Genomic DNA, 25,453 nt, shown 5'->3' on the forward strand with positions numbered 1-25,453 from the left:
TGAGTGCAGTGAGAACCCTAGGATGCTGCCGACTCTCCACTTCCAGGGTTGGTGTTGGCTGGTCAAGCAAGCGCACCTAACGTTGCATGGAAATGGATGTCACTTGTTCTCTTTAGACTTATTAAGGATGAAGGCCTTCTGTGCTACAAGTTCCACTGCCCTTGGGGTTTTTTACATTATATGAATATTTTTCTGCTTTTGATTCTCCTTACCTCAGATTTTGTTCAGTGGTACTTGAGTTCTGTGCTTTGGAAGATGGGTGTGACAGCCATGATCTCAATTCCTTTTCAGTAATGCCTTAGACCTTCTTTTTCAGAGCAAACGGGACCATCTCCTTATGAATGTCAAATGGTACTATCGCCAGTCGGAAGTCCCAGATTCAGTCTATCAACATTTGGTTCAGGACCGACACAACGAGAATGGTGAGTCATACTCTGTAGTGTCAGTCTTAACTTGCTTTTACATGGACATTTACTGGAGTCAAGGGGTGCTTACCAGTCTGTGGAAAACAAGATCAATGTTTATGCATAGGGATGTGAGATAAGAACTGTCAGTGTGAACCAGACATTAGAATGCAGATGATGAGGTCCTTTAATATCTATGCCCGGGTTCATTTTAGCAGCATATGGGCCCTAACCACAGCTATAATCTGCTGCATCTCAGTTATGATGATTTACTGTACTGTATGTATTAATGTTGTACTTGGAGACAGCAGATGGGTAAAGTTATTGGCATCCCTTGAGGTTTTTTTGGACTATACAAATTATCATTTATGAGATCAAGTTGCGTTAAGGATAAATCATGTAGCCCCTTTTACTCTTGGATGCCTCTGACATACTGTATTAGATCTAAATTTTTGCCAAAGAGTGGTTATTTAGCCTTATCTTAATGTGTATTAGTACTCGCTGTCACATAGTACGACAGTTAGTGTTTCATTGGAAGCGTTGCTAACTGATTCTTTCCCCTCTCTTCCACCCACCAATTTTTGGACTAAATAGGAACGGCCATACTGGGTCAGACCAATGGTCCATCTAGCCCAGTGTCCTGTCTTCCGACAGCGGCCGATGCCAAATGCTTCAGAGGGAATGAACAGAACAGAGCAATTGTCGAGTGCTCCATCCTCTGACGTCCCATCCCAGCTGCACAATAATAAACTGTTGATTTTCCTAATAGTGGCAGAGACAGGAATTCTTAAATCTTCCAGGATCATTTTTGCCTGGGCTTCAAGAGAGCCATAAAACTTGATTCCACTCTTCCTAGCTGGAAATTTCCTTGGGGCAGCCTCAAAAACACTGAAAACCTTTGGAGGTGAATTGTGATCTCAAAAAAAAAATAAAAATAAAAAAAAATCATGCTTTAAAAATGGAACACTGCCATTCATATTTAAGTATCCAAATAGATTGGCATATAGTGGTATAAATCTATGAATATTTTCTCTTTAATGGTGATGTTAGGAGGGTCGTTTTTGTATGTGCTGTAGTAAAATCTGCATGAGTCTAATGATTCACTCTCACTGATTCACTCTCACCCAGGAAATATGTGCACAAGGCCAAAGCCCACATTTTTCATAGCTTTATGCCTTCTATTAAGTAGCATCGTCTGTGCGTTTAAAAATATTTTTATGTTCTTAAGTAGGGATTATTAAAGGCATCATTGATGACTCGATAGTCAAGGTTGCATTTTGGATTTTAACTACCTATTTTAAAATATGACAACAAATGTTCTTCACAGCCAAAATGACACCACTGACTTTCAGCACACAGATATTGATCAAAATGATGATGTATAAAATTTTAGAAAACTCCGGCATGTAAAACCGTATAGAACAGACTGTCTAACAGACAGAGCAGGTGGGGATGAGAGGTTACAGAAGAAGGTGCTTGCTCTGTACACAAGGCACTTTCTCCTGTCGTTCCCAAAAGAGCTGTTCCCTTCCTGCACACTTCTTAAGGGGTACAAAGGGAAAGCTCCTGTCAGCAGCCCTTGTATAAAATGGGGCTAATAGTATTTCCATACCAAACGGGGAGCCCAAATCCGTTAATATTTGTGAGTTGCTCAGTATTATTGTAGCGAGTGCCACAGAAAACCCTATTTTAAAAATATATTTTTAATGTTGGAATAACATACAAAGTGCCTGTGAATCTGCAGAGGTAGATGCTTTGGGACTCTGCAGCTAATGTGGTGTTCTCTTTTCACAGACTCTGGACGAGAGCTTGTTATTACAGATCCAGTGATCAAGAATCGAGAGCTCTTCATTTCAGATTATGTTGACACTTACCATGCTGCTGCCCTCAGGTAAGTGACAGAAGACCTGGTGCAGCATCCCACAGCAGGCTTGGCAGGGAGGAAAAATAGCATTGAAAATCTTAGAACAGAGGAGGAGAGCTGTCTTTTGTCCTTTTCTGTTTGGGGAGCATTAGCATACTGCTCAGGCTCCTTCTCACCACATGCAATAATTAACTTGTGTTATCTGTTCTAATTTGAAAAGAAGCTGTGATTCTAAAAATCTCATTTTAATCTCAGCTAATCTATGGTGTTCAGAAGATATTGTTTCCCATCATTGCAAATTTAGATTATTGCTACTTATTGTAGGAATGGTACCCTCCCTTCCTCTCTGTTTCATTTCACCATTAACAATAACCTCCCTTTGCAAAATGACTGTTAGTGCAGCCCTGATAAATTGCATTAAAGACTTTTGCTCTGAGGCAGAAATCATTGTAGCTCAGTTGAGAGCTCCATTAAAAGCTAGCTGTATAAACAGAGGAGGTAACGGACCCCTGTATTGTTCTCTGTTCTCTGCCCTTCCCCAGGGGTTGCTGCTCTCTTTGCCCAGTTAGTTTTTAACTTAAGTGGCTAACCTTTGACCATGCAAAGGGGGAGACACCATTACTTACAAATGTTTTCTGATAGAAATACTAAGGCATTATTTTTACTGGCATCCATCGAGTTTTCAGCTTGCTGAAGAGTGCATGGATATTGTCAAAATGTGAACTGAATAATCTCCCTGATAATAATGCTCAGATGGTGTTTCAGTGAAACCATCTGGAGACATTTTCTTTGTTCAAAGCCACTTCTCTGAAGCCCTTTACTTCAAGGCAAATTAGCTGCAACTTGTGCTGTAGGGGAGGTGAAAAAAAATCTTTTATTTGACTTATTACAGGATTTTAGATAAACTCAGAACATTCCAGTGGTGTGCTGTAATCTTCCTGAAACTCCAGAGTGGTTTTTGTGTCTCAAGGAAGGTAGCTTTCCCATATTAAATTGACATACTTGGAGAGAAGAGCTAGCTAATGTGAGGCTGGCTGGATTGTTGAAACCAGGCTTGTAAATTTAATTGTCATCTTAGACACTGAGAAACTGAAACATGTGTATGGAATTTCCCCTGAGAGTATTGTAGGTTCTTTTGTGTTCTCATTCTCTTCCCCCTCTATTTAAAAATAAATAAATAAAATAAAACCCAGAACAAATTGGAGGCAACATAAAACACAGAAAGTTCATAGATTAATTTGAGACAAAAGACTGATATACCATAGATGGGATTCAGAAAATATTCACCATGAAAATATTTTAAATTACTCTTTAGACTACACTTCCTGTTGGCTTAGTTTTATTTCCATTATGGCTTACCTCTTCCATTTGTGGCAATTCTTATATGAATGTTTATCAGTTGTATTTTAAAACTAGCGCTTTTGAAAAATGAAACAGAGCTTCAAGTTACATTTCTAAATGTTGACGTTCAGGAACGTATTTGTTTACATAGCAAAGAACTGAGCGCATCCTTTCCACTCATTCTCCTCTAGCTAGTAGCATTTACTATGTGCCAGTAATTTTCACAGCTGCCTACAAGACACAGATATAAGGAGTGTCACTTCCCTGATGATCTGACAACCTAAATGACAAAATAGAAAAGACTAGATACATTGGGAAGTCCAGAAAAAAGATTAATTTTAAATTTAATTTAATAAATTAGAACATTACCATGCCCTCCATGCAGATGGCCGTCCATGACTACACAGAAAGCTGATGACACAGTAGGAAATATAACCAAGTATCCCAGCTCCCAGTCCACTGCTCTGATCAATAGAAAACTTTAATTGGAAAGTTCTTATGGAACACTATGTAAGTGTATAATAAACACAATTGTCTTTTACTTCAGTAGCAATAACTTAATATTACCTGCATAAAATTCCATGATCAAAATATTGTATTGCTTTTATGTGTCTGGATAAATGCATATTCTTGATTTTAGTTATTATTTACTGTACCAGGTGAATTGTCTTGGGGCATTATTCAAAGGAAAGTTTAAAAAAATGGATCTGCCTTAAAATTATCTGATCAAAATTTCCTGTGAAAGATGAAAACAAATACCACCAATTTTTAATTCCCTAGCTCTCTTTTCAAGAAATTAAGATGAAATGAGCAGTGAACAGGATTGTCAATGCTTCAAAAAGGCTACAGGTTTGATTTAAACTGCAGCGGATTTTAACATTGCATTGCAGTCTGACGACAGCTGACCAAGAAATAAATGTTTGCTTTGCCTCTGGCTGCAGAAGCTGAGAATTAGGCAATCCTAGTGTCTGATTATGTAACTCCTCCTCACATGAGTAGTCCTGTTGACTTCTTGGAGAATATTCACGAGAGTAAAATTGCAGGACTGGTCCCCTAGTCATTTTTGGCTTTGCAGTAGCCTATGTGGGTAAAGAGCTTGATGCAGAAAAAAATTGCCATTCTTAGCTACATTTGGTTGATGGAACTTTCAGAAGCACTTTGCCCATGAAAGGGTTGCAGAAGGAAACCGATTAGTGTCCTGATAAGTTTTCCACTGCAGCCTTTCAAGTATAAAACATTGCTACTGTCTTTACAGAGACCAAACATAGGCAAAAGAGCCCAGAATACAGTAGGTAAAATAGCACTTGCCAACCTCAGCGCTTTTATGAGGCTTAGTTAATGTTTGTGAAGAGCTTTGAGATCCTTGGATGAAATTAAATCCAGAGTATTATTGTTACTAGTGATGGTCCAGCTAGAGGAATGAATGGTCAGTGACTCACAAATGGAAGGAAATGCTTGTTTCCGTTCTTTTGGGCCTTGGCTACACTGGCGCTGTGCTGCGCTCAGGGGTGTGAAAACACACCCCCACCCCCACCGCAGCGAGTGCAGCGCTGTAAAGCACCAGTGTAATCAGAGCCTGCTGCGCTGCAAGCTACTCCCCTCGGAGAGGTGGAGTACATACAGCGCTGCGAGAGCGCTCTCGCAGCACTGGCGGCGCGACTACACTCGCGCTTCACAGCGCTGCCGCGGCAGCGCTGGGAATTCCTGAGTGTAGCCAAGGCCTTAATGTTAAAGATCTTTACACTGCTGAAAAGAAAGGTAGTCTTGTGGTTCACTAGTCTCGGTAGTCTCCACTTGCAGGTAAAATACAACTGCAAACATCTACCCACAAATACCTGTGATAAGTGTAAGTCTCTCTAGTTGATTAGCCATTTTCCTCTGATGCCCTCTTCTGAGCTGTCTGATTTACTTCACTGCTGTAAATTGCTGTGCAGTGTTTTACAGAATGTTTACAGCAGCTTCTGTGAACTCAACAGTTTAACAAACCCATGAGCAAGACAGCAGAGAGTGAAACATTTTGCAGCATAATTCCCTTTGTGGCTATCCTAAATGAGAACAAAAGATGAGTGCTTTGTATAGCAAAATTTATAAAGAAATTTCTTAACTTTTCTATCTTTAAGGAGGTAATGGGAAGCAGGGTTTTATACTGGGCGTATTATATATTAGAGGCCAATCTAGAGGCTTCCGTGGGCAGATGGAACAAAACCTTTGCTAGGTGTTGTTATTCCTGATGAAAAAGTAATTGTGTTGTTGCAACGTCTATTATTTTATATTGTTTACAGTGCAATCTTGCTAAAAATACTTAGCCAATTAATTTGTTTTTGATCTGAAAATTGTTAAAGCATACTTATGAGGTTGTCTTGAAAATTTATTAGATAAAACACCAACTGTACTCACCAGTTTCATGAGGGTGGTGATTAAGACTGTAATTTTACTCGCCCATTAAAAAAATACAACACACCTCTTAGTTAATTAATAGTAGAATTTTGTACATCAGCTTTAAACAGTTAATTATTAAAAAGAAAAAAGAGAGATTAAAGCCAGGGGCTGGAGCAGGGATGTTCAACATTTTAAACATTGCAGTTTGGGGCAGATTTTCTGTTTAAAGGTATATCCTGTTAATTTGTGACTACCCTGGACAGGGTCCTGACTGAATAAGATTAATGGATGTTTCTCATTGAAGTTAATGGGAGAATTTGCCTGGAAGTCACTGATAGTAGGGTTGGATCTTGCATTATTATGAAGTTTGGGCACCTGCAAGAGCACAATGCATCCCTTGACTGATTTCCGAAGTGGAGTGATGCTTATCTAAATGAATGTTGTCCAGCATGGGATTCTAATACCATTTGTTCTCTTCCTTTCAGAGGGAAGTGTAATATCTCCCATTTCTCTGACATATTTGCTGCTAGAGAGTTTAAAGCCCGAGTGGATTCATTTTTCTACATATTGGGCTACAATCCAGAGACAAGGTAAGTGAGTCACCCTGGCTAACGGAAAGTTTTACCAGAGATTGGTGTGTTGTAAGAATATGCCAGCTGCTACAGGAAAGAAAAGAATTAAAGCCTGGGATTCAAGTGTGATGTAGATAGAGAAGGGTGAATAATGTATGTGCGCAGATGGTGATGCATATAAAAGGTAAAAAGCAATTTATAATCAATAATTCTGACACCAGCAGTGACCTGCTATGCCCACTGGAAGTGCTACTGAAGGTTGGGATTGTGTTATTGCTGGGGGAAGAGAGACTAGGAGAATGGGGAGGGCTGTGATATTTGTGTTTAGAGAAGAAGTATAGAGAAAAGGTTGGAGGAAGGTGTTTAAAGGGTCCATGTATTAAGTAAAAATAAGACACAGTGGATTACAAGGCTCCACAGCACGTGGTGACATTTTAATAACATCCCTTTGGAGAGATAATGAACCTTAAAGCACATTCTTTGAACTTTGGTTAAAATTGAGAGAATGTGAGCATTAACCGGCATTTGCAAGTCTCTCATTGGGAAAATGCACATTCCCAACAACACCCACAAGTTTTCCTATAAGTAGCGTTGCAATTGTATATTGTCAATTGTAAGGTCTCTTGCAAGTGTGGCAGTGCATGGGAGCGGGGTCATCACTGTGGATGTAGATAATTGACTGAACGGAGCTCTTCTGCACAATCCCTACCTCAGATCTACTTGCCAGAACAAATTAGAGGCACAAAATAGAATTCAGCCTGTTTGAATCAGGTGTACGTCGGGGAGAAGCTGCATTCAACAGTCTTACACATTCAGGTCCCTGAACCTTTTCTCTGTGTGTCTCCAATCACCCATACAGGATGTCTTAAAACTGATTTTAGTTGATACCTCCATCAGTTATTACAACCAAAACACGGTTACTATTTTATTTAACATCATTCAAATAGTCCTGTAAACATACATGATGCTCTGCAGACATCAAGTAAGCATGTGCCCTTCCCTGCCCTGGAGGGAGAAAAATCTAGGGGCCTAGTCCTGTAAAACACTTGGGGCTTGTCTTCACTACTGGGATAAATTGACCTAAGTTACGCTACTCCAGGTACGTGAATAACGTAACTGGAGTCGACGTAGCTTAGGTCGACTTACCCCGGTGTCTTCACTGTGCTGAGTCAACAGGAGATGCTCTGCTGTCAATTTAGTGGGTCTTCACTAAGTCGACACCTGCTGCATCAGTTGCAGCAGCCTCGATCTCCCCAGTAGTGAAGAGAAGCCCTTAGTTTCAGGAGTAGTAACTCACAACAGTGACTAGTACCCACTATGCCCTGATGAAGGATATGCTTTTTTAATACTACATAATTAACTTGTGGAACTCATTGTCACAAGATTTTATTGAAGGCAAGCAGGATTTAAATAGGCATTAGACATTTACGTGGATAATAAATACACACCCATTGTTACATTAGATTAAATGTTTATAAGAATATAAATCTTCATGTTTCAGGGCATAAGCTGAAATTAAGTACCTGCAGTTGGAAAGAAACTCCCTGTGTGAGCAGATTATTGAATAATTGTCTGTTGTGAGGTTTCCTGTAGCTTCCTCTGAATCCTCTGGCACTGGCCACTCATCTTAAATAGGTTATCAGACTGGTTTAGCATTTCCTACATGCATAAGGAGTGTTTGCAGCATTAGGTCCTAAGATGTGCATTGTATCCAATCTGCAGTATTGAGCATTGGAAAAAGACATGAAATCCCATCATGTTTACAGAAACCTTCTAATACGCTATATGTGAAAGTACAGAGAGCTTGTGTGTTTCATTTCAGCACAGTGATACGGCAAGGAATGTGTTGTCAGGGCACACCTTGGTGGATGACATTGAAGTGATGTTAACTTAAACATCAAACATCTCTCTCAATTTTCATCTCTTATCGCTTTTTCTTGTCAATTAATTTAATTATTTTTGGGGTGTGTAGCTAGTGAACTATTTCTATTCATATTCAAATTTTGCATTTAATAGCAAATTGCTAGTTTTCCCTGAGAAATGTCACGTGTGTGACTCTAAGTAAATCAGTGCAGGTTGTGTAGAGCAAGCAGCTGATGATGTTCTCATGGCTGTTTGAAAACTATTGGCACTGAGAGGATGATTGAAATAACACCACTGCATAGCACTTTACTTTTTCAAAGCACTGTTCAAACATAAATCAGCTAATTACTCACAATAGCCTGTTTCAAAATGTGTTTTGTCTGGTTGGATCCAGCCAGATTTTTTTTTTTTTAAAACACCGGCTTTTCTGAGGATATTTGCTCAGTGCCTTTTTAGTGCTTTTCTACACTAGAAAAATGGGTTAAAGTTACGCTGAGTGTTTTGACGGACTTTGTTCTAATCACAACTTTTACTTCCTAGTGTGGATGCATTGCAATGCTTTATCTTGATTGCCCAGGTCATGGTGTACCTCTCCGTCAAGGTAAAGGCATCGCAGTATGTCCATGCTAGGATAAAGATTACGGGTATATCAAGATTAGCTAATTAAAAACCCAACTTGACCTTCACAGAGTTTTCTGGTGTAGACACTTACATTCAAATGATAAAAGATGCACAATGCTCTGTTTGGATGCAACTAGAAAGCAGGGTATTTGTGCTCTGATTAGGTTCTGTTCATGATGCAGATCTGCACCATATGGTAGTGCTACTTACCCACATGACCATGTGTCTACCTAACCAATCCAGAGATTTGGAAGACTGTTTTATTATAATTATTGGTGTTGAATGTCTTTTGGTTATTTAATGTAAATCCAAAAGTAACATACCTGAGCTGCGGAGTTTGACTTCTGCAAATAGATTTTGTTGTTTGTCATTGGATGCTTTCTGTAAAGTATGCCCCACACACATACATGTATACAGTTAATACATGTCTTTTTCTTAATGAGTTTGTCTCATTTACTATTGAAGACAAGATTCTTTGTGCTTTTCAAGGACTTTGAGAGACAACTCAGCATATTGAGAATCCAGCTGTTTTCTGCTTGCTCTTGGAGAACCAACAGAAGCAAGATAACAAGAAACACATTCTCATTTATATTTTAGGTACAGCAAGCAGTAAAGCTTTTGCCAGGGTTTATTCATCAGACGTGCACTCTAAAAGTGTGAAGATGTGGTGTAAAAAAGCTGTCACGGCAGAGGTGTAATTGATGAGCGCTCTTGCCTGTCAACATTTAAAGGAAAGCAAATTTGGTCCTTTATTTCCTCTTTTAAAAACCTGTTCAACATGGGTTTAGTGGGGGGGAAAATTAGGGGCATCTTATTGATGAACAGCTAGTTCCAGTGGTGATTTGTGTTTTTGGAATCCTTGTTCCTTCATGCACTGGGACAAATTTTGTCCTGCAGACATCAGTAAACCATTCCTTGCTATACTTTAATAGTTGGTGTTGCACATCAACAGGATTATTATTATCAGAATAAAATATTAGTCTCGGATGTTGGTACTGACATTTTCTACCTTGCATTGAGCTGTTAAGCAAGTTAGTAAGTAGGTCTGGAATATATTCCTAGCTGTCACTGAACTCGTAGTCAACTAGGAAAGGAACGTTCATGTTATACCAAGCACTTTAATAATCACTCAGCTAAATAAGTATGTACTAGATAGTGTGTGTGTGTGTGTGTGTGTGTGTGTGTGTGTGTGAGAGAGAGAGAGAGAACGAGAACCTATGCTCAAAACCATTTTTAGAAGTACTTGTCATAGTTTAGTATCTTCATTCAGAGAAAGGAACTGCTCTGCCATTTTAATGATACATCGCTACACTTTACTTCACAGGAGCACCCCAGTTTGAGATAAAGTAGGACTGAAAGAATTACCTTTTACCATTAGCAAGCAAAGGAAATCAGAGGGCTGCAAAATGTCATTTTTATTTTGAGTTTTGGTTAATAGCTATTAACCCTGTTAAGTTAACTAATGTTAACTCAGGTAACGGTTAAGTTAATCAAAACTCAATAAAACTTGCCATACAATTAGATCAAACATTCTGATTTCCAGTGAATAATGAAGCCCAATTTTTCATTTACTTGTACGTTCCAACTCTGCAGTGTAACCTCTGCACCTGCATGGAGTCCCACTGAAATCTCTGGGACTCTACAAATTGCAGGATCAGGGCCATGCTTTTCATTATTAAATTGTCAAGGTGATGACATCTGTTTTTTTTCTGTTAATTAAATTTGTGTAAATTATCTGACAATTAAAATATTTTGTATTTATTTATATTGATTAGAATTTTAAATATTGCACCAGCATTTCCTTGAATGTTTATTGTTAGACGAAAAGACCTTCATAAAATACTGTGATCCTTTGGAAATAACCAGACTTAATTTAAACTCACTCTGAGGTGCTAAGGTGCCAGGTAATAGAAGGCATAAAACGATAGACTTTTAGATTAGATAAGGATGGAAGTGGAAGGAAAGAGTTAACATTAGATTAAAAAGGGGTTTTGAATAAAATGCCACCAATAAACCTTGCTGTCTCTGTAATGGGCCTCTCTCCCAGGGACTTCAGTTTTGAAAACATGTGCTTTTTGTTTACATCTGACATCATCCGCCCATTTTATAGCTTAACTTTTTCCGCTCCATCTGAACCTGTATGTGCTGTCAGGATGCAGGCCAGTGGGGTAATAGAATTAGACCTTTGTGTTTTTTGAAAATTATATGCAACAACATAGGTTTAAAACCCTCACAAAAGCTATTGAATTTCAGTTGAGAAGCATAAATAGGCAAAGCAAATTGGAACTGATGTACCATTTTACAAAAGCACTAACTGCACCAGCTTGCATTAAACAGCCATTCTTGGAATTTATGAGCCAGAGTTCAGTTCAGCCCAGCCCGTGAAAACAAGCAGTGAGGCCCAGGATATTGTTGTCCATGCCACTTTTCTTCTGTTAGCTTAAATGGTTGCTCCCCAGTACGTTACCTCCCATTTAATTCAGCTGTTAGTTCTTACCCCAGCCAATAATATAACTCTAGAAATAGAATGTGGAACACCGTGTACGCACATCTCTTGGTTTTTAGAAATGAGTTTGTTTTGGCACATGAACTTGTGCATTTAAATTGGTAAAAGATAAATAGGACTGTGTGTGGAACCCTGCTGCTGCTTAGTTGTTAAAATACGCAATCTTGTTTTTAGGGTGTGTGTTGTTGCTTAAATACACGCAATCCTAATTCTGGTATACATTAGAATGTGTGCATTCAAACCCTGCTTACAATAGGGAAACTGAACATTTCCCACCATTGGTAACATCAATTCATAGGAACGGGTGTTAGCAACATTAGGAGCTCTAGGATAGGCGGGATATTGGCTGCTAAGGTTGTCTTTTACCATTTAATCTTAGCCTGCTGGGTACAGATCTAACTGATATGGTTCTAAAAATGCTATCGGCGATTGAAGAAGCCCTGTCTATACAAAGGTTCCTAATGTTGCTAGCATCAGCTCAGCTCAACACCTACTTGATGATAGCAACAATGTCAGGTTTTTTCAACATTTCTATTGTAGACAAATCTTTAGAGGCAGTTTGATAGAGCCTGTCGGGTGTTGGATGAGGACTTTAAAGACTCCGATTCTATTCCCAGTTCTGCCAATGACTGTGGGACCTTGGGAAAGTCACTTTACTTCCCCGTGCCTCCATTTCTCCTCTCTAAAAAGTAGATAATGATGCTTAACCATGTTTTTGAAGCACTTAGAGACATGAATGAAAACAGCTATATAAGTGCTCAGTGGTGTTCAGATGCAATTTTTGGGATGCAATTGGGAGGGTTTAAATAAAGTTTAAGGGTCCATAAGCCTTTTGCTGGCCCACTGCATGGGATGAATTTAATTTATTTGTTGTCCTGTTCTAGCAGTTTGCTTACGTGGGTGCCAATGAAGGTGACTGCAATGTTGTTGTCAAGTTGGTCACAGGATATTAGAGACACAAGGTGGGTGAGGTAATTTATCTTTTATTGGACCATCTTCTGTTGGTAAGAGAGAGAATCTTTCGAGGTTACACAGAGTTCTTCCTCAGGTCTGCCCTGTAGAAGAGCTCTGTATAAGCTCGAAAACTTTTCACCAACAGTAATCGGTCAAATAAAAAATACTGCTTCGCTCACCTTGTGTCTGTAATGAACATGACTATCATTTTAATACTCAAAATGGTGGCTGAGGTGTGCATGGGAGAGGGGCTTGGCAGCAGGGGGATTGAACTGGGTGGGATGGAGTGTAGTGCGTGGGGCATTCATGAAGGAGAGGGAAGAGGAATTGGTCATCTGGGATGGAGTGTAGTGCGTGGGGCATTCATGAAGGAGAGGGAAGAGGAATTGGTCATCTGGGAAAGAGAACTGTGTCAAGGGCACTTTCTGGGTAGGCATGCCCACTTGTCTTTCCATATACTTTGATACCCTGCACCATCTCACCATGTTTCTGATGCAGTCTGTTGTCCTAGTGCACATGTGCAGGGCCCCAGCATACCACCTGTCTGCCTTTGTATTGTATTGTGCAGATGAGCACGAGACATTCCACATCCTGGAACAGCCTGCCCCAGACTTCTACATGTTGATTTGCCCAAGTTCAGTGGGCAGGTGCACACCTGCTTCCTGCTCAACCCTTCAAACACTTATTTCCTGCAACGCTAAATTAGTCAGTGGCTAATCCAAACAAGAGGAAGACTGACTGTCTGTCTGTCTTGCTTTGAAGGTGGAGAGCACAGGAGTTTTGTAGAGATAATTCAGTGTGATAAACACATGCATAATTTCTTTTAGAACTGAATTAAATGTGTGTATATAAAAGCAAACTCGTGTTAACAGTAGACTTTCTGACTTGCTGATTCTCAACAATATGCAGTTAAAATGTGGAATCATTTCAAGTTCTGCTTGTGTTAATTGCTTTGTCCTTCACAGTACTTCCTCCACTGCAGTGAATATACAGGATCTGCTCTTTAATTCCAGGAGTAAACTGTATACATTTACTATAGCTTGTTTTTCCCTCCTTATTTAAAGCTAGTGCAGGAATCTGCAAACTGTACACAGGTCCGAACTCTCTTGAACCTAATTACTTGGAAACCAGAAATATAAAAGATTAATTTCTGTACAATCAGATATAACAATCACGTGTCTTGAAATGATACTCTACATAGCATTGTTAGGCATCAGGGAACAGAATGATTATCAAGTCTTCAAAGCACAGATTAATTTTAAAAACAGAAATTTAGGGAGAGATTGGAGCCTGGTGTATTTAGAGACCCAACATATTTTCTCTTTGCTTGCAGAGCTCTTAGTTTTTATGTGCGTCCACAATTGCTTTGTGATGTTAGGAGGCAAACGAGTATTAGAATAATAAAAACGTTGGGTTGGAGAAACCTTGAGAAGTCATCTAGTCCAACCCTCTGTGCTGAAACATGACCAAGTACATCTAAACCAGGGGTCGGCAACCTTTCAGAAGTGGTGTGCCAAGTCTTCATTTATTTGCTCTAATTTAAGGTTTTGCGTGCCAGTCATACATTTTACATTTACAGGGGGTGGCAGATGGAACCCCAGACTGGCAGCAGGTTGAGCAGGGCCGGTGGCCGGGACCCCAGGCTGGCAGCAGGCTGAGCCGCTCTGCTGCTGCTGGTGTGGGGTTCTGTCCGCCGGCCCCTGCCAGCTGGGGTCCCCGTCGCCAGCCCCGCTCTGCCCGCTGCCAGCTCGGGGTTCCATCCATCCAGGCAGGACATGCTGAGCGGGGCCGGCGAACAGAACCCCAGGCCGGCAGCAGAGTGCCATTGAAAATCAGCTCATGCGCCGTCTTTGGCACGTGTGCCATAGGTTGCTGACCCCTGTTCTAAACCATCCTTGACGGGAGTTGGCCGACCTGTTCTCAAAACCTTCCATGGTGGGAATTCCACAGCCTCCATTGGAACCCTGTTCTAGCGCTTAACTACCCTTAGAGTCAGAACATTTAAATTAATATCTAACCTAAATCTCCCTTGCTGAAGAGTAAACTGATTAATTCTTGTTCTGCCTTCAGTGGACAAGGAGACAATCAATCATCGTCCTCTTTATAACGGCCCTTAACATATTTGAAAACTCTTATCAGATCCCCCACCCTCATTTTCTTTTCTCAAGACTAAATACGCCCAGTTTTTTTAACCTTTCCTCATAGGTCAGCTTTTCTAAACACTGTCATTTTTGTTGCTCTGCTCTGCACTCTCTCCAGTTTGTCCATTTTTTCTAAAGTGTGGTGCCCAGAATTGAACACACTACTGCAGCTGAGGCATCACCAGTCCCTAGTAGAGTGAGACAAAATGGAGAATTGGCCTGAAATCGCCAAGATGAAATTAAAGACAAGTGCAAAGTATATTGAAGAAAAAAATCAAATGCACAATCAAATTTAGAAGCTGGGAATGGGCGACGGGATGGATCACTCTGATTACCTGTTCTGTTCGTTCCCTCTGGGGCACCTGGCATTGTCCACTGTTGGAAGACAGGATACTGGGTTAGATGGACCTTTGATCTGACTGTTCTTATGTTCTAACTACAACATGGGGAATAACTGGCTAGATGGAAGTATTGCTGAAAGGGAACTGAGGGTTATAGTGGATCACAAATTAAACATGAGTCAGTGTGATTGGGGGAGGGATAGCTCAGTGGTTTGAGCATTGGCCTGCTAAACCCAGGGTTGTGAGTTCAATCCTTGAGGGGGCCACTTAAGGATCTGGGGCAAAATCAGTACTTGGTCCTGCTAGTGAAAGCAGGGGGTTGGACTCGATGACCTTTCAAGGTCCCTTCCAGTTCTAGGAGATAGGATATCTCCATTAATTTACTTACTTACTTACTTATTTATTTACTAGAAGACTAATATAATTTTGGGATGTATTAACAGGAGTCTTGTATGCAAGACATGAGAGGTAATTGTCCCACTCTATTTGGCACTGGTGAGGCCTCAGCTGGAGTACTGTAACCAATGCTGGGCGCCACAGTTTAAGAAAGATGTGGACAAAGTGGAGATAGTCCAGAGGAGAGCAACAAAAATGATAAGTTTTAGAAAACTGGACCTATGCAGAAAGCTTTAAACAACCAACCAACCTGGGCAAGTTTAGTCCTGAGAAAAGAAGACTGAAGGGGGACTTGATAACTCTTCAAATATGTTAAGAGCCGTTCTAAAGACGATGATTGATTGATCTCCATGTCCACTGAAGGGAGGACAAGAATTAATCAGCTTAATCTGCATCAAGGGACATTCAGGTTAGATATTTATGAAAATGTTCTAATTAAGGGTAGTTAAGCTATTGAACAGGGTTCCAAAAGAGGTTGTGGAATCCCCACCATGGAAGGTTTTTAAGAACAGGTTAAACATCTGTCAGGGATGGTTTAGGTTTACTTGGTCCTTCCTCAGTGCCGGGGTCTGGACTTAATGACTTCTCAAGATCCCTTCCACTTCCACATTTCTATGAGTCTATAAGTTTGTCTTGCATCCTTGTATCTTTGTCTAGGTATTTAGTGATGTGACTTTCATTCCATCTGATTATAGATAATCTGATATTTTTCTATGGCATCATTCTATGCAGTATGAACAGAGATGTGTTCGTCTTTTTGTTCCCCTCTCCTTTTACACTTCACATTTGCTTCTGATTTTGGAAAATGATGTTGTATCTCGAGGTACAGCTCGATAGAAAATGCAATGTTTTATCAGCCAGTAAGGAATGTTTACTGCAGATAAACTGGGATTCAAATAGTCTGCAAAAATCCCAACTGAATTTGCTTTCTGAACTTTTTCAATGTGCTGTTACGTTTTCCTGATTGAAGTGCAGTTTTCCATTTCGCTTTAGGAGCGCTAGAGTAAGTCACATCAGACTGGTATAATCTGTCTACTTTGGAGAAACTCTGAAAGAATACATTGAAGTGGAATGGTATGTCGCAGGCAAGGAGGTTATAGATACTCTCATCCTTTTGGTATAACTGCATCTGGAATAGTATGTTCACTTGTGTGCACCTCATTGCCAGAAATGTACTGATATATTGGTGGAGGGAATACCCAGACCTGATTAACATTGAAGAGTTTATCAAAAGGGATTTGAATGAGGAAAAGGTGGTTCTTCATCAACAAGGAGATGGAAGGAGTTCCAAGTATAAGGGGAAGAGTGTGAAAAGGATACAGAAAGAAGGGAGATTTGGTTGTAGCACAAATATCGGGTGTGTAAGAGGAAAAGCAGAGAGTTAGGTAGGAGTGGAGTTGTACATTCTTCTACGTGGAAGGCAAGAGTTTGAAATTGATGTGAAAGGCAAAGAGAAGCCCGTAGAGGTTTTGAAGAAAAGTGAGTAGGATTGAGAGGAAGATAGTTTTAGAAGTTCTACGAGGTTTCCTTTTTAATCCAGTTTAAGTCAAGTTGCTGTAAAAACATTGCTAAATTGTACTATTTCTTACTGAGCATGACTGTGGCAAATGTGTATTCATTGCATATATTTCTTCATTTAAATGTAGTTATTTTCTGTGCAGCATTAAAGTAGCTGTGGCTTCAGAATATGGAGGTGGCCTTGAATACATTTGATTAGTCCCCCGTGTCTTATATGGTCAAGATGCATCCACTAAACAAAGATAAGCAGTGGAATATGTAAATATGTGAGCTGGGGTCTTTTCGCCCTTTAAAAATACATTTGAAATCCCCAGTTTAACACACGCACAACCACTTAGATTCCATGCCATGCAAGTTGCAAGCACTGTTTAATTTTCATGAAGGTACTGTACCTTTGTTATCTATCTTAGGGTTCTATAGTGCCACCCATTGTCATAGTATTTGAGAACCTGTCAAGTAAAATAGATTAGCAGTATCAAAGCTTCTGTTGGACTTCATGGAGTTTTTGGCACTTGTCACTTTTTGGGGTATAAAAATTCTGCTTGGGGCAGAGTAGTGTGTTAGCGATTGGGGATGAAGAAGGGGTCAGGTAGAAGGGGATGTTAGTGTTGTGTATGTCCTCCTTGTTATGCTGGAAAGGCTTTGTCACCATGGAAGGCTTTGCAATGTTCCCTAGGGAATTGTGTGGGCATCCATGACATAGAAACCAAGTGAAGGTAGGGGTGTGTGTGTGTGTGTGTGTGGAGAGAGAGAGAGAGAGAGAGAGAAATCTATCCAGGAAATTGCTTATTTTAACAGCAGTGCGGTATGCATGAAGTTATTCAGATACATAGGATGGGATTCTCAAAGGAGCCTAATGGAGTTAGGCACCCAAACAATTGAATTTCACGTGACATGGATACATGTGCTAGCAGGGTACTTCAGAGATGCAGATGTTTTGCTAATGAGTACCCTACGTAGTCATCATTTATCTTTCTCCAATTAAGATAACTGTTCAATGGGTATAAAGTGGTAAAGAGCTATGGCGGGGATTTTCGAAGGAGCTGTGAAGCCAAATTCTGGCTAATGCAGTTTTGTTCAGCATGACCGTGCAAACTTGCAGTGAAATAGAAAGGACTCTGAGTATATTCTCTCACAGCTGGAGTGACCCATGCAAGCTGGTATTTGCGTCAGAATAGTTCCGTTGATACAAGAACCCTGGTCTGAAAGACCCATCCTGAATCTGATACTGCCAGTAGAATGGCTCATAAGAGAGGAATTGAAATAGTTTTGTTTGTAAATGTATCAAATTCAAATGAATGCCAAGATATTACTTCCAAATAGAATTCTCTGAGATGTTTAATAATGGATCCCCTTTTCCAGAAAATTCTTCTTAAAAGGAAAATCAACACCAGCTACGTTTAAAATAGCACTCAAAGTCTGAATTACGAGACAAAAGTAAAGAAACTCCTTTTGTCTTTGTCTTCCCCCTTAACTCACTGTGAGTCCGGTTAGTGTTGGGGGCTCAGAATAGTGTCTGGCCCTATGTGTAATACAATGCGTAGTGCAGTGGAAGGTATGAAAAGTGAAATGATCACCTCGGTTCTTAATTTACTTGCTTTTGTGCTTCACATCAGAGCCTTAAAATTAGCGCTCGTATTTTGTGTCACTATGTATGTGGCGTGGCAGGTGTTTTAAATAAAACAAATCCTCCAGCACATGATAAATCACCAAGCATTTGTAAAAAAGAAATATCGAGGTGGCAATTTAATTATGGCATAGAAAATGTACAGGGAAAGTTTTTCCCAGTTGGGTAAGCACAGAGAGACTCTGTATCTCTTTTTGAATGAGGGCAGGTTGATTTCCCTCCCATACACGTGTGCACAAAAACAGTCCTGCAAGGTGCTGAGTGCCTTCCCCTCCATGATGTCCAGGGAAATTGAGGGGGCTTAACATCTTACCAAGATAGGGTCATAAACATAGCGTCCTGCTTGCGAATGGGACAATTTACAATAGAACATCTTGTAACCTCTTAACCATTGATCACATCTATTCAGTGACCCCAATATTATTTGCAACTCTAAAATGATTATAAAAGCACACTGACACCAAGCGGCCTCTGAATAGCCTAGTGTCCTCCTCTCCCTGTATGATTGGTTGTCTCCTATCCAATTAAAAGCTTCTGGAACTCAGCTCTCTTCCCTGTTGCTTAGTATCAACCGCTCCCCTTTTCCTCCTCAGACTCAGTGGGGTTTTCTCCAGACTGGCTAAACGCAAAGGAGAACCATCTTGAGGTTTCTAACCCAGGGTCGTCATAGAAGAAAGACTTTCTGTCTCATGCCCACCTTCCCTGCCACCATCAGGGAAGTGCTTTTGCTTGACATGGGTCTTGGTCCAAGCAGAATGTGCCCATGTGTCTTTACTGCAATCATGCCGTCTTATCACCAATAGAATGAAGTGGAGAAAGAGGTAGAGCTCTCTGAACCGCATACCCTTTTGCTCTCAGGATGCAGCAGCTCAAAACCAATGAGTTGTGCTTATCCTCTCCAGTGTTAGCCCTAGGCCAGCAATCGCCCTTTTTCTCTATCTGTGCTGTGTTGCATTCTGTATTCTTACAGCTCTTCCTTTCCTCCAGGTGTTACAGATGAATGTGTGTAATTACATTGATGTACCAGGGCCATTGTGTCTCTGGAGGAGGAGGAAACAGGAACAATAATTGTGATAGTGCCTACAAAAGCGTTACAAGTTTGGTAGAACAATATAAGTTGTTTCCCCTTTTATAGCACCCCCTATCAGAGGACCTTAGATCACTTTTACAAACAATGGTAATGGGTTCATTTTAAATACCTGGATCAATAGCTGAACTTAATATTATTACTTAGCATGTATATAGGACTGTATGTATTCAAAGTTCTGTTTGGATGTTAGCTAACTTGAGGATCTTCTTGGCAAGGCAGGTTAAAGTGACATGAGCAGAAACTAAAGCAAGCCATGTCCTTGGTGGGGCATGTTCTTTCCTAGACCCTTTAAGTAATCCAGGTTTAGGGAGGCCAGATGGGGAGGCCCCAGACAAGGCGTCATTCCTCTAGGACAGTGGTCACCAACTGGTTGATAGCGATCGACTAGTCGATCCTAGAGGATCTCCCAGTCGATCGCGATCTCCGGTGGTGTAGCAGGGCTGCCGTTAAGGCAGGCTCCTTGCCTGCCCTGGCCTCACGCCACTCCTGGAAGCAGCCAGCATGGCCCCGCAGCGCCAGGGGTGGGGTGGGGGGGCAGGGTTTTCTCTCCGCGTACTGCTTCTGCCTGCAAGCATTGGCCAGGAATGGGGAGCTGTGGCCAATGGGAGCTGCGGGGGCGGTGCTTGCAGAGAGGGGCAGGGTGCAGAGCCGCCGGAGGTAAGTGCTGCCCAGTGGGAGGCCATACCCCAGCCCTGAGCCCCCGCCCGGAGCCAGCACCCCAAACCCCGTCCTGTACCCCAAGCCCCAGCCCTGACCCCCCCCCCAGAGCCAGCAACCTATACATCCTCCTGCACCCCAACACTCTGCCCCAGCCCTGACCCCCCCACCCAGAACCTGTACCCCAACCCTCTGCCCCAGCCCTGACCCCCCCACCCAGAACCTGCACCCTGTTTCCCCTCCTGCTCCCCAACACCCTGCCCCAGTCCTGAGCCCTCTCCTGCACCAAACCCGCTGCCCCAGGCTCACTCCAGAGCCTCCTCCCACACTGCAAACCCCTCGGCCCCAGCCCAGAGCCTGCACCCCCTCCCGAACCCCAACCTGGTGAAAGTGAGTGAGGATGGGGGAGAGCAAGCAATGGAGAGGGAGGGGGATGGAGTAAGTGGAGAGGGGCTTTGGAGAAGGGGCAGGGTAGATCCTGGGTTGCCCTTAAATTCAAAAGGTGATCTTGGGCGTAAAATGGTTGGAGACTGCTGCTCTAGGATCTGTTTCTGGCTCTGCCGCAGACTTCCTGTATGACTGTGGTAAATCATTTGTCTCTGTGCCTCAGTTTCTTCATCTGTAAAATGGGGATAATATAAAGACTCTGGAACTTTTCTAAAGGGGTGATGTTTATGGTATAAGTGTTCTTTATCCTTTTAAAAATGAAAGCCTCCAAAACATACATAGGGGCCTCTCTGCCTGAAATGGCAAGTTGCTGAGAATGGCAACTGGATAGATGCCCTGAAACAAAACTTGGGAGTAGTGGGAGTGAAATTGAAATGGTAAGGGGGAGGGGACAGGGTCCTTGTATTTGAAAGCAGTCACCAGGAAAAGACTGTGATGCAGGTATTAGATAATTATCCTTTGCTAGTCTATTATCCGGGAAGGTTTGTTAAAATGATCTTGTTTTAAATATTTGTTGCACTTTTGCTTTGCATCTCAGAGCTTTTGACTTTTTTACATATAATTGAGTTGATGGGATGTATCTTTACAGTAGCTAAAATGTTTAAAAGAACAGTATTTAAATAGTTTTTGATCAGACTCTACTGTAGTCCTGAGATCCTTTTAAAAAACCAAACAACCCTTTACCACTTTGGTTCTTTAACCATTTGGCACATGTTCTTTAGTCAAGTTCAACAGAGAGCTGAATACAAAGTAAGTTCCCCTTTCTCTCACTTTTAGACTACTCCAGTGGTGGGCATCGGCATCATCTACTGATGTCGGCCCAGCTCTGGTAACTGTATTTAAACAAAATCGTTACTGCAGAGCCAGTAAAACAAGACCAAAACATTTTGGTGATATCTCCCCAAAAGTATTAATTGCAGATCTTTAAAATATATTTTGGGAGTTAAAGGTAGGACCCCTCTCTGATATTAAAAGTACAATGAATTTTTCCATCAGATTTTCATTTCAAAGTTATTTTCAAACGTGGAATGTAAAAAGACCCGTCATAGTTTCTTGATTTAAGATAACACAGTAGACTGAGTCTGGGGCAGTTCATATAAAAATATGCAGTTGGAATTTTTGTATCAGTGTATAATCTTTTTTAACAGTCATATAAAATTGTGTAGTAAGATGCAGAGTCATGTAGTTTTAATTAAGACTCTTCTAAGTGACATAAACAGTGTAACCCTTGAAGGACATGGTACTGCACCCATTGAAGTCCATATTAAAACTCCGGTTAACTTCAGTGGTGCAGGATTGCAGTAGGAAGGACTAGGCTAGACTCCTTGGGACTACAGGTTCAAATTCTCACAGGGTCATCTCAGTCCTTTATTCTTCCAAGGTGTGTACACACTGAGTTTCGTGAGGCTCACTATGTGGGTAAGACCTAGCTTCTGGGTAAAGCCCTAATAACTGAGTTTCTTTGTGCTTGCTTGGATGCTAAAAATTCAGTGGCTCTGTGCCACATTTCCTGAGGAAAACCCCTGTTACTTCTTCCTTCGCTGCTGTGTGGGGTGCTGTGCTGGTTGATTTCCTGATTGCTGCTGCCCTGTCCCCAAAGGTAGATGCATTCCAGTTATTGTTGAAAAGATTCCTGTTTGTACACAGTGTTAAATGCTGCTTGGATTCCTTTGGGAAGGCACAAGGTAGAGACGTAGCAGGGGCTAGTGTAAAAGACTTGGGGTCAGGAAATGTAAGTTCTAGTCCTGACTTTGCCACTGAATGTGCTGCATGATCTTAAGCATCTTGCTTAACCTGTGATCTGTCTTCCCATCTATGAAATGGGGATAATAACTGAGGCTTTGTCTATATGAGAAATTTGTACTGCTTCAGCATATCAGTATAGCAGGGGGGAGGGAGGGGGAACCTTTTTTCTACCAGGGGCCATTGACCCACAAAAAATCAGTTGTGAGCCAGGGGGAAGGTGACGCTGAGGCTCAGGGCTTCTGGCCTGTGGTGTGGAGACTTGCCACGGGCTGGATAAAATGAAGCAGTGGACCGTATCCGGCCTGTGGGCCATAGGTTCCCACCCCTGCAGTATAGCTAAAGTGGTACAACCAATCCAAGGGTGGATGCAGGTATGCTGCTTTAAAGACATTTTATACAGGTATAGCTATTGCTATCCAGGAAGCATAAAGCACCTTTATACCAGCATAATTGAATCCACATTAGGGCTTTACCAGTGTAAGTATTTTGAATAATAAAAGAAAAGCCCTTCTAACTGAAATAGTTATACCTATAAAACTCAAGTGTAGACCAGCCCTTGGTCACCTTTGCTAAGTGGTGTGAGATGCTCGTCAGCAATGTGCTGATATAAGTGCAAAGTGTTACTGGTGTTTAATATTGGGATCCTCCAGCAAGCTGCATAAAAGTACCTCTGTACTCAAGTCATGAAAGTGATTTAAAAGGCTCGAGGCAGAAGCTTGCTACTTTTATTTCCTGGAGATTAAAATGTTCTGAAGCCTGGAAGCCTCTGTTCTTGACATCTGTTAAAATCTAGACTGTCACCCTTTTAACTGAGATCATTTTTTTAAAACCGAGCGGTGCAACGGTGTGGATTTCCTCAGCCTTGCTTGCATGCTCCGTGTGGGGCATGGAAAAGAGACCTTCCCAGCCAAAATTGCCATAAAATAAATAGTCCCCTTGAGCGGCTCCGTTCCCAGGCGTTGTCTCTCTCAGCCCCCCCTAGCCACGGCCCCACTTCCCTGCACACTAGCTTGGTATGCCGAAGCTGCAGTGTCTGGTCGCTGCTTTATTTACGGAAGCAGCAGGGCTGAGATTGATTGCGCCGGGAGACCGTGTGTGGATGCGGGAGGGTCACAGCACATGCTCAGTCCTGTCAGTCCGAGGGCGAAGTTTCTGCGTTCTGCGTGCAGGCTTAGGTCATAGCACAAGCTCAGTGAAAGCTCTCTGAGGTCTCTCAGACTGCATGTGCCTCCATTTTGAGTGGTTAGAGTAGAAAAGGGCAGAGTTTTACCAGTAAGTAGGGGTTCAGGAATACAAGCTAACCCCACAAGAGCCTGTTAGAGTCATGGATGATCCAGTCAGCCCCTGCAGGTAGGCTACAGCACTCTGGCCTCACCTAGGAAATGATGCTTTTTTTTTTTTTTTTTTTGCTTCTGTTTGTGACTTCGGAAAGGTTTTATGAAATCATTTCATCCTGATTGCATGCTCCTCAGAACCTTGCAATCACATCAGCCGTGCTGTACAGCTGGTTGTATGGTGCATGAAAGCAGTGTTCAGACAGAATCTGCTGGCTGTGGGATGCATGTAGCAAAACGTTGAAGCTGCGTGGATTGTTCCCCCTCCCCCCCCCCATGATGCAGTTTTAATTTCAGTGGCTTTCTCTGCATGCCAAGCCTAAGGCACGTCTGCAGGGAGCTGCAGAGCCAGTCTGCAGGATGCAGTGGTGCTTATGTGGCTGCAAGGAAATGTTTGGGCCTGCAAGAGACTGTGTTTAGATAATGTTTCAGGGAGGGTCGTAGATCTGCAGCCATTGGTTGCTTTGGAGGTGGGTGGAGATCGTTGTGATTGAGAACCTGTTTCCCAGGACAAGTGATAGTTCTGGTGATAATTTTTGAAGTATCTGAAAGTGAATAGCACAGTTCTGCTTGCCTGTCACAGCTGTGAGCAACAAACGTGTGTGTCTAAAATGTGACAATGTTGGCAAAATGTATTAGAAATCTTCATTAAGAGAAGCTTATCACGTGACAGCTGTATGAGCTATACCCACATCTGTTGAAGTGGGCCAAAGTAGCATCTGTAAGAATTCAGACCGGATGACTATATAAAATAGATGCCATTTTCCCCCTTCTGTCTCCCCGACCCTCTGTATGTGAATTGGCATAGAAGCTGCTCAAGCAAGCCCAATAGATGTGTGGCAACTGTTTTTTTTTTTTGTTTTGTTTTTTTGAGGTCTGTGCCTAACTAGGGAAAACAGTGACTAAGTTGTCGTTGCTGATTATAAACAGGATTTGGGGGGCTATATATGTTAAGCTAAATGAGCAAAAGGAAACTTGATTCTGCAGTGCTGTTTTGCTCAGCGAACCAGCTGAGCTTGTGCAGTGATGAATGAAATAGTCAGTGCTGGTCTCATACTGACCTCTGCCTAGCCAATTGGATTGCAATATGATGGACTGGACTTTATGCCACTTTACTGTAGTTCTTGATTCAGAATAACTTGTCTGCCAGTTGTTGGAGTGTTGAGTTCTAGGGTGACAGGATGGCTCAGAGCACTGGTAATAGAACGTATACGGCTTTTACCTGCAGGTTGCCAGTTCAGTTCCAGCCTGTGCTGAGAGTTCAGTGGCTTGGAGGTTACTAGTAAGTAAGTATATACATTGCAAACACTGGCACAGCATTGGCACTGACACCCTGGTTGCCAGTCTCAGCAGAGTCCAATTAGTGAATGAGCCATAACTGTTGAGTTATCCTCTCACCCAGGCCAGATCAGTCCAGTGAACACCCATAGCTCCTAAAATTTTGTGTCTCCATATCTTTGAGTAGTCATTGAGCATGAAATAAAACTGAGGCTGTTTCGCTAGGTGTGGACTGTTGCTGATTTCTCAGTGGCTGGGGTTGTATGTTGTGCCAATATGGTACATGAGTGATTCTTAATATTCTTTGCTCTTTTGTGTGTGTAGATAAGGGATGTATTCTTAAAATCTTGCTGAAAAGTTGTGTGTTGGGCTCC

The 25,453-nt window shown here is 41.7% G+C and overlaps 1 protein-coding gene across 7 annotated transcripts in view; it reads left to right on the plus strand.

The window, feature by feature from the left end:
- RERE (arginine-glutamic acid dipeptide repeats) overlaps positions 1-25,453 on the plus strand; it is a 401,731-nt gene that overhangs the window by 221,386 nt on the left and 154,892 nt on the right. For 6 of the 7 annotated variants that reach the window (XM_054009348.1, XM_054009347.1, XM_054009349.1 and 3 more), the window contains exons 4-6: positions 317-422; positions 2,199-2,295; positions 6,474-6,578. In XM_054009348.1, the coding sequence (XP_053865323.1) occupies positions 317-422; positions 2,199-2,295; positions 6,474-6,578 (308 nt within the window). Of the gene's footprint in view, positions 1-316; positions 423-2,198; positions 2,296-6,473; positions 6,579-23,673; positions 23,818-25,453 lie in introns of those variants that run through there. The other variant, XM_054009353.1, reaches the window with a different exon arrangement.

Source organism: Malaclemys terrapin, chromosome 19 (assembly GCF_027887155.1).
Source record: "Malaclemys terrapin pileata isolate rMalTer1 chromosome 19, rMalTer1.hap1, whole genome shotgun sequence".
NCBI classification, from domain to species: Eukaryota; Metazoa; Chordata; order Testudines; family Emydidae; genus Malaclemys; species Malaclemys terrapin.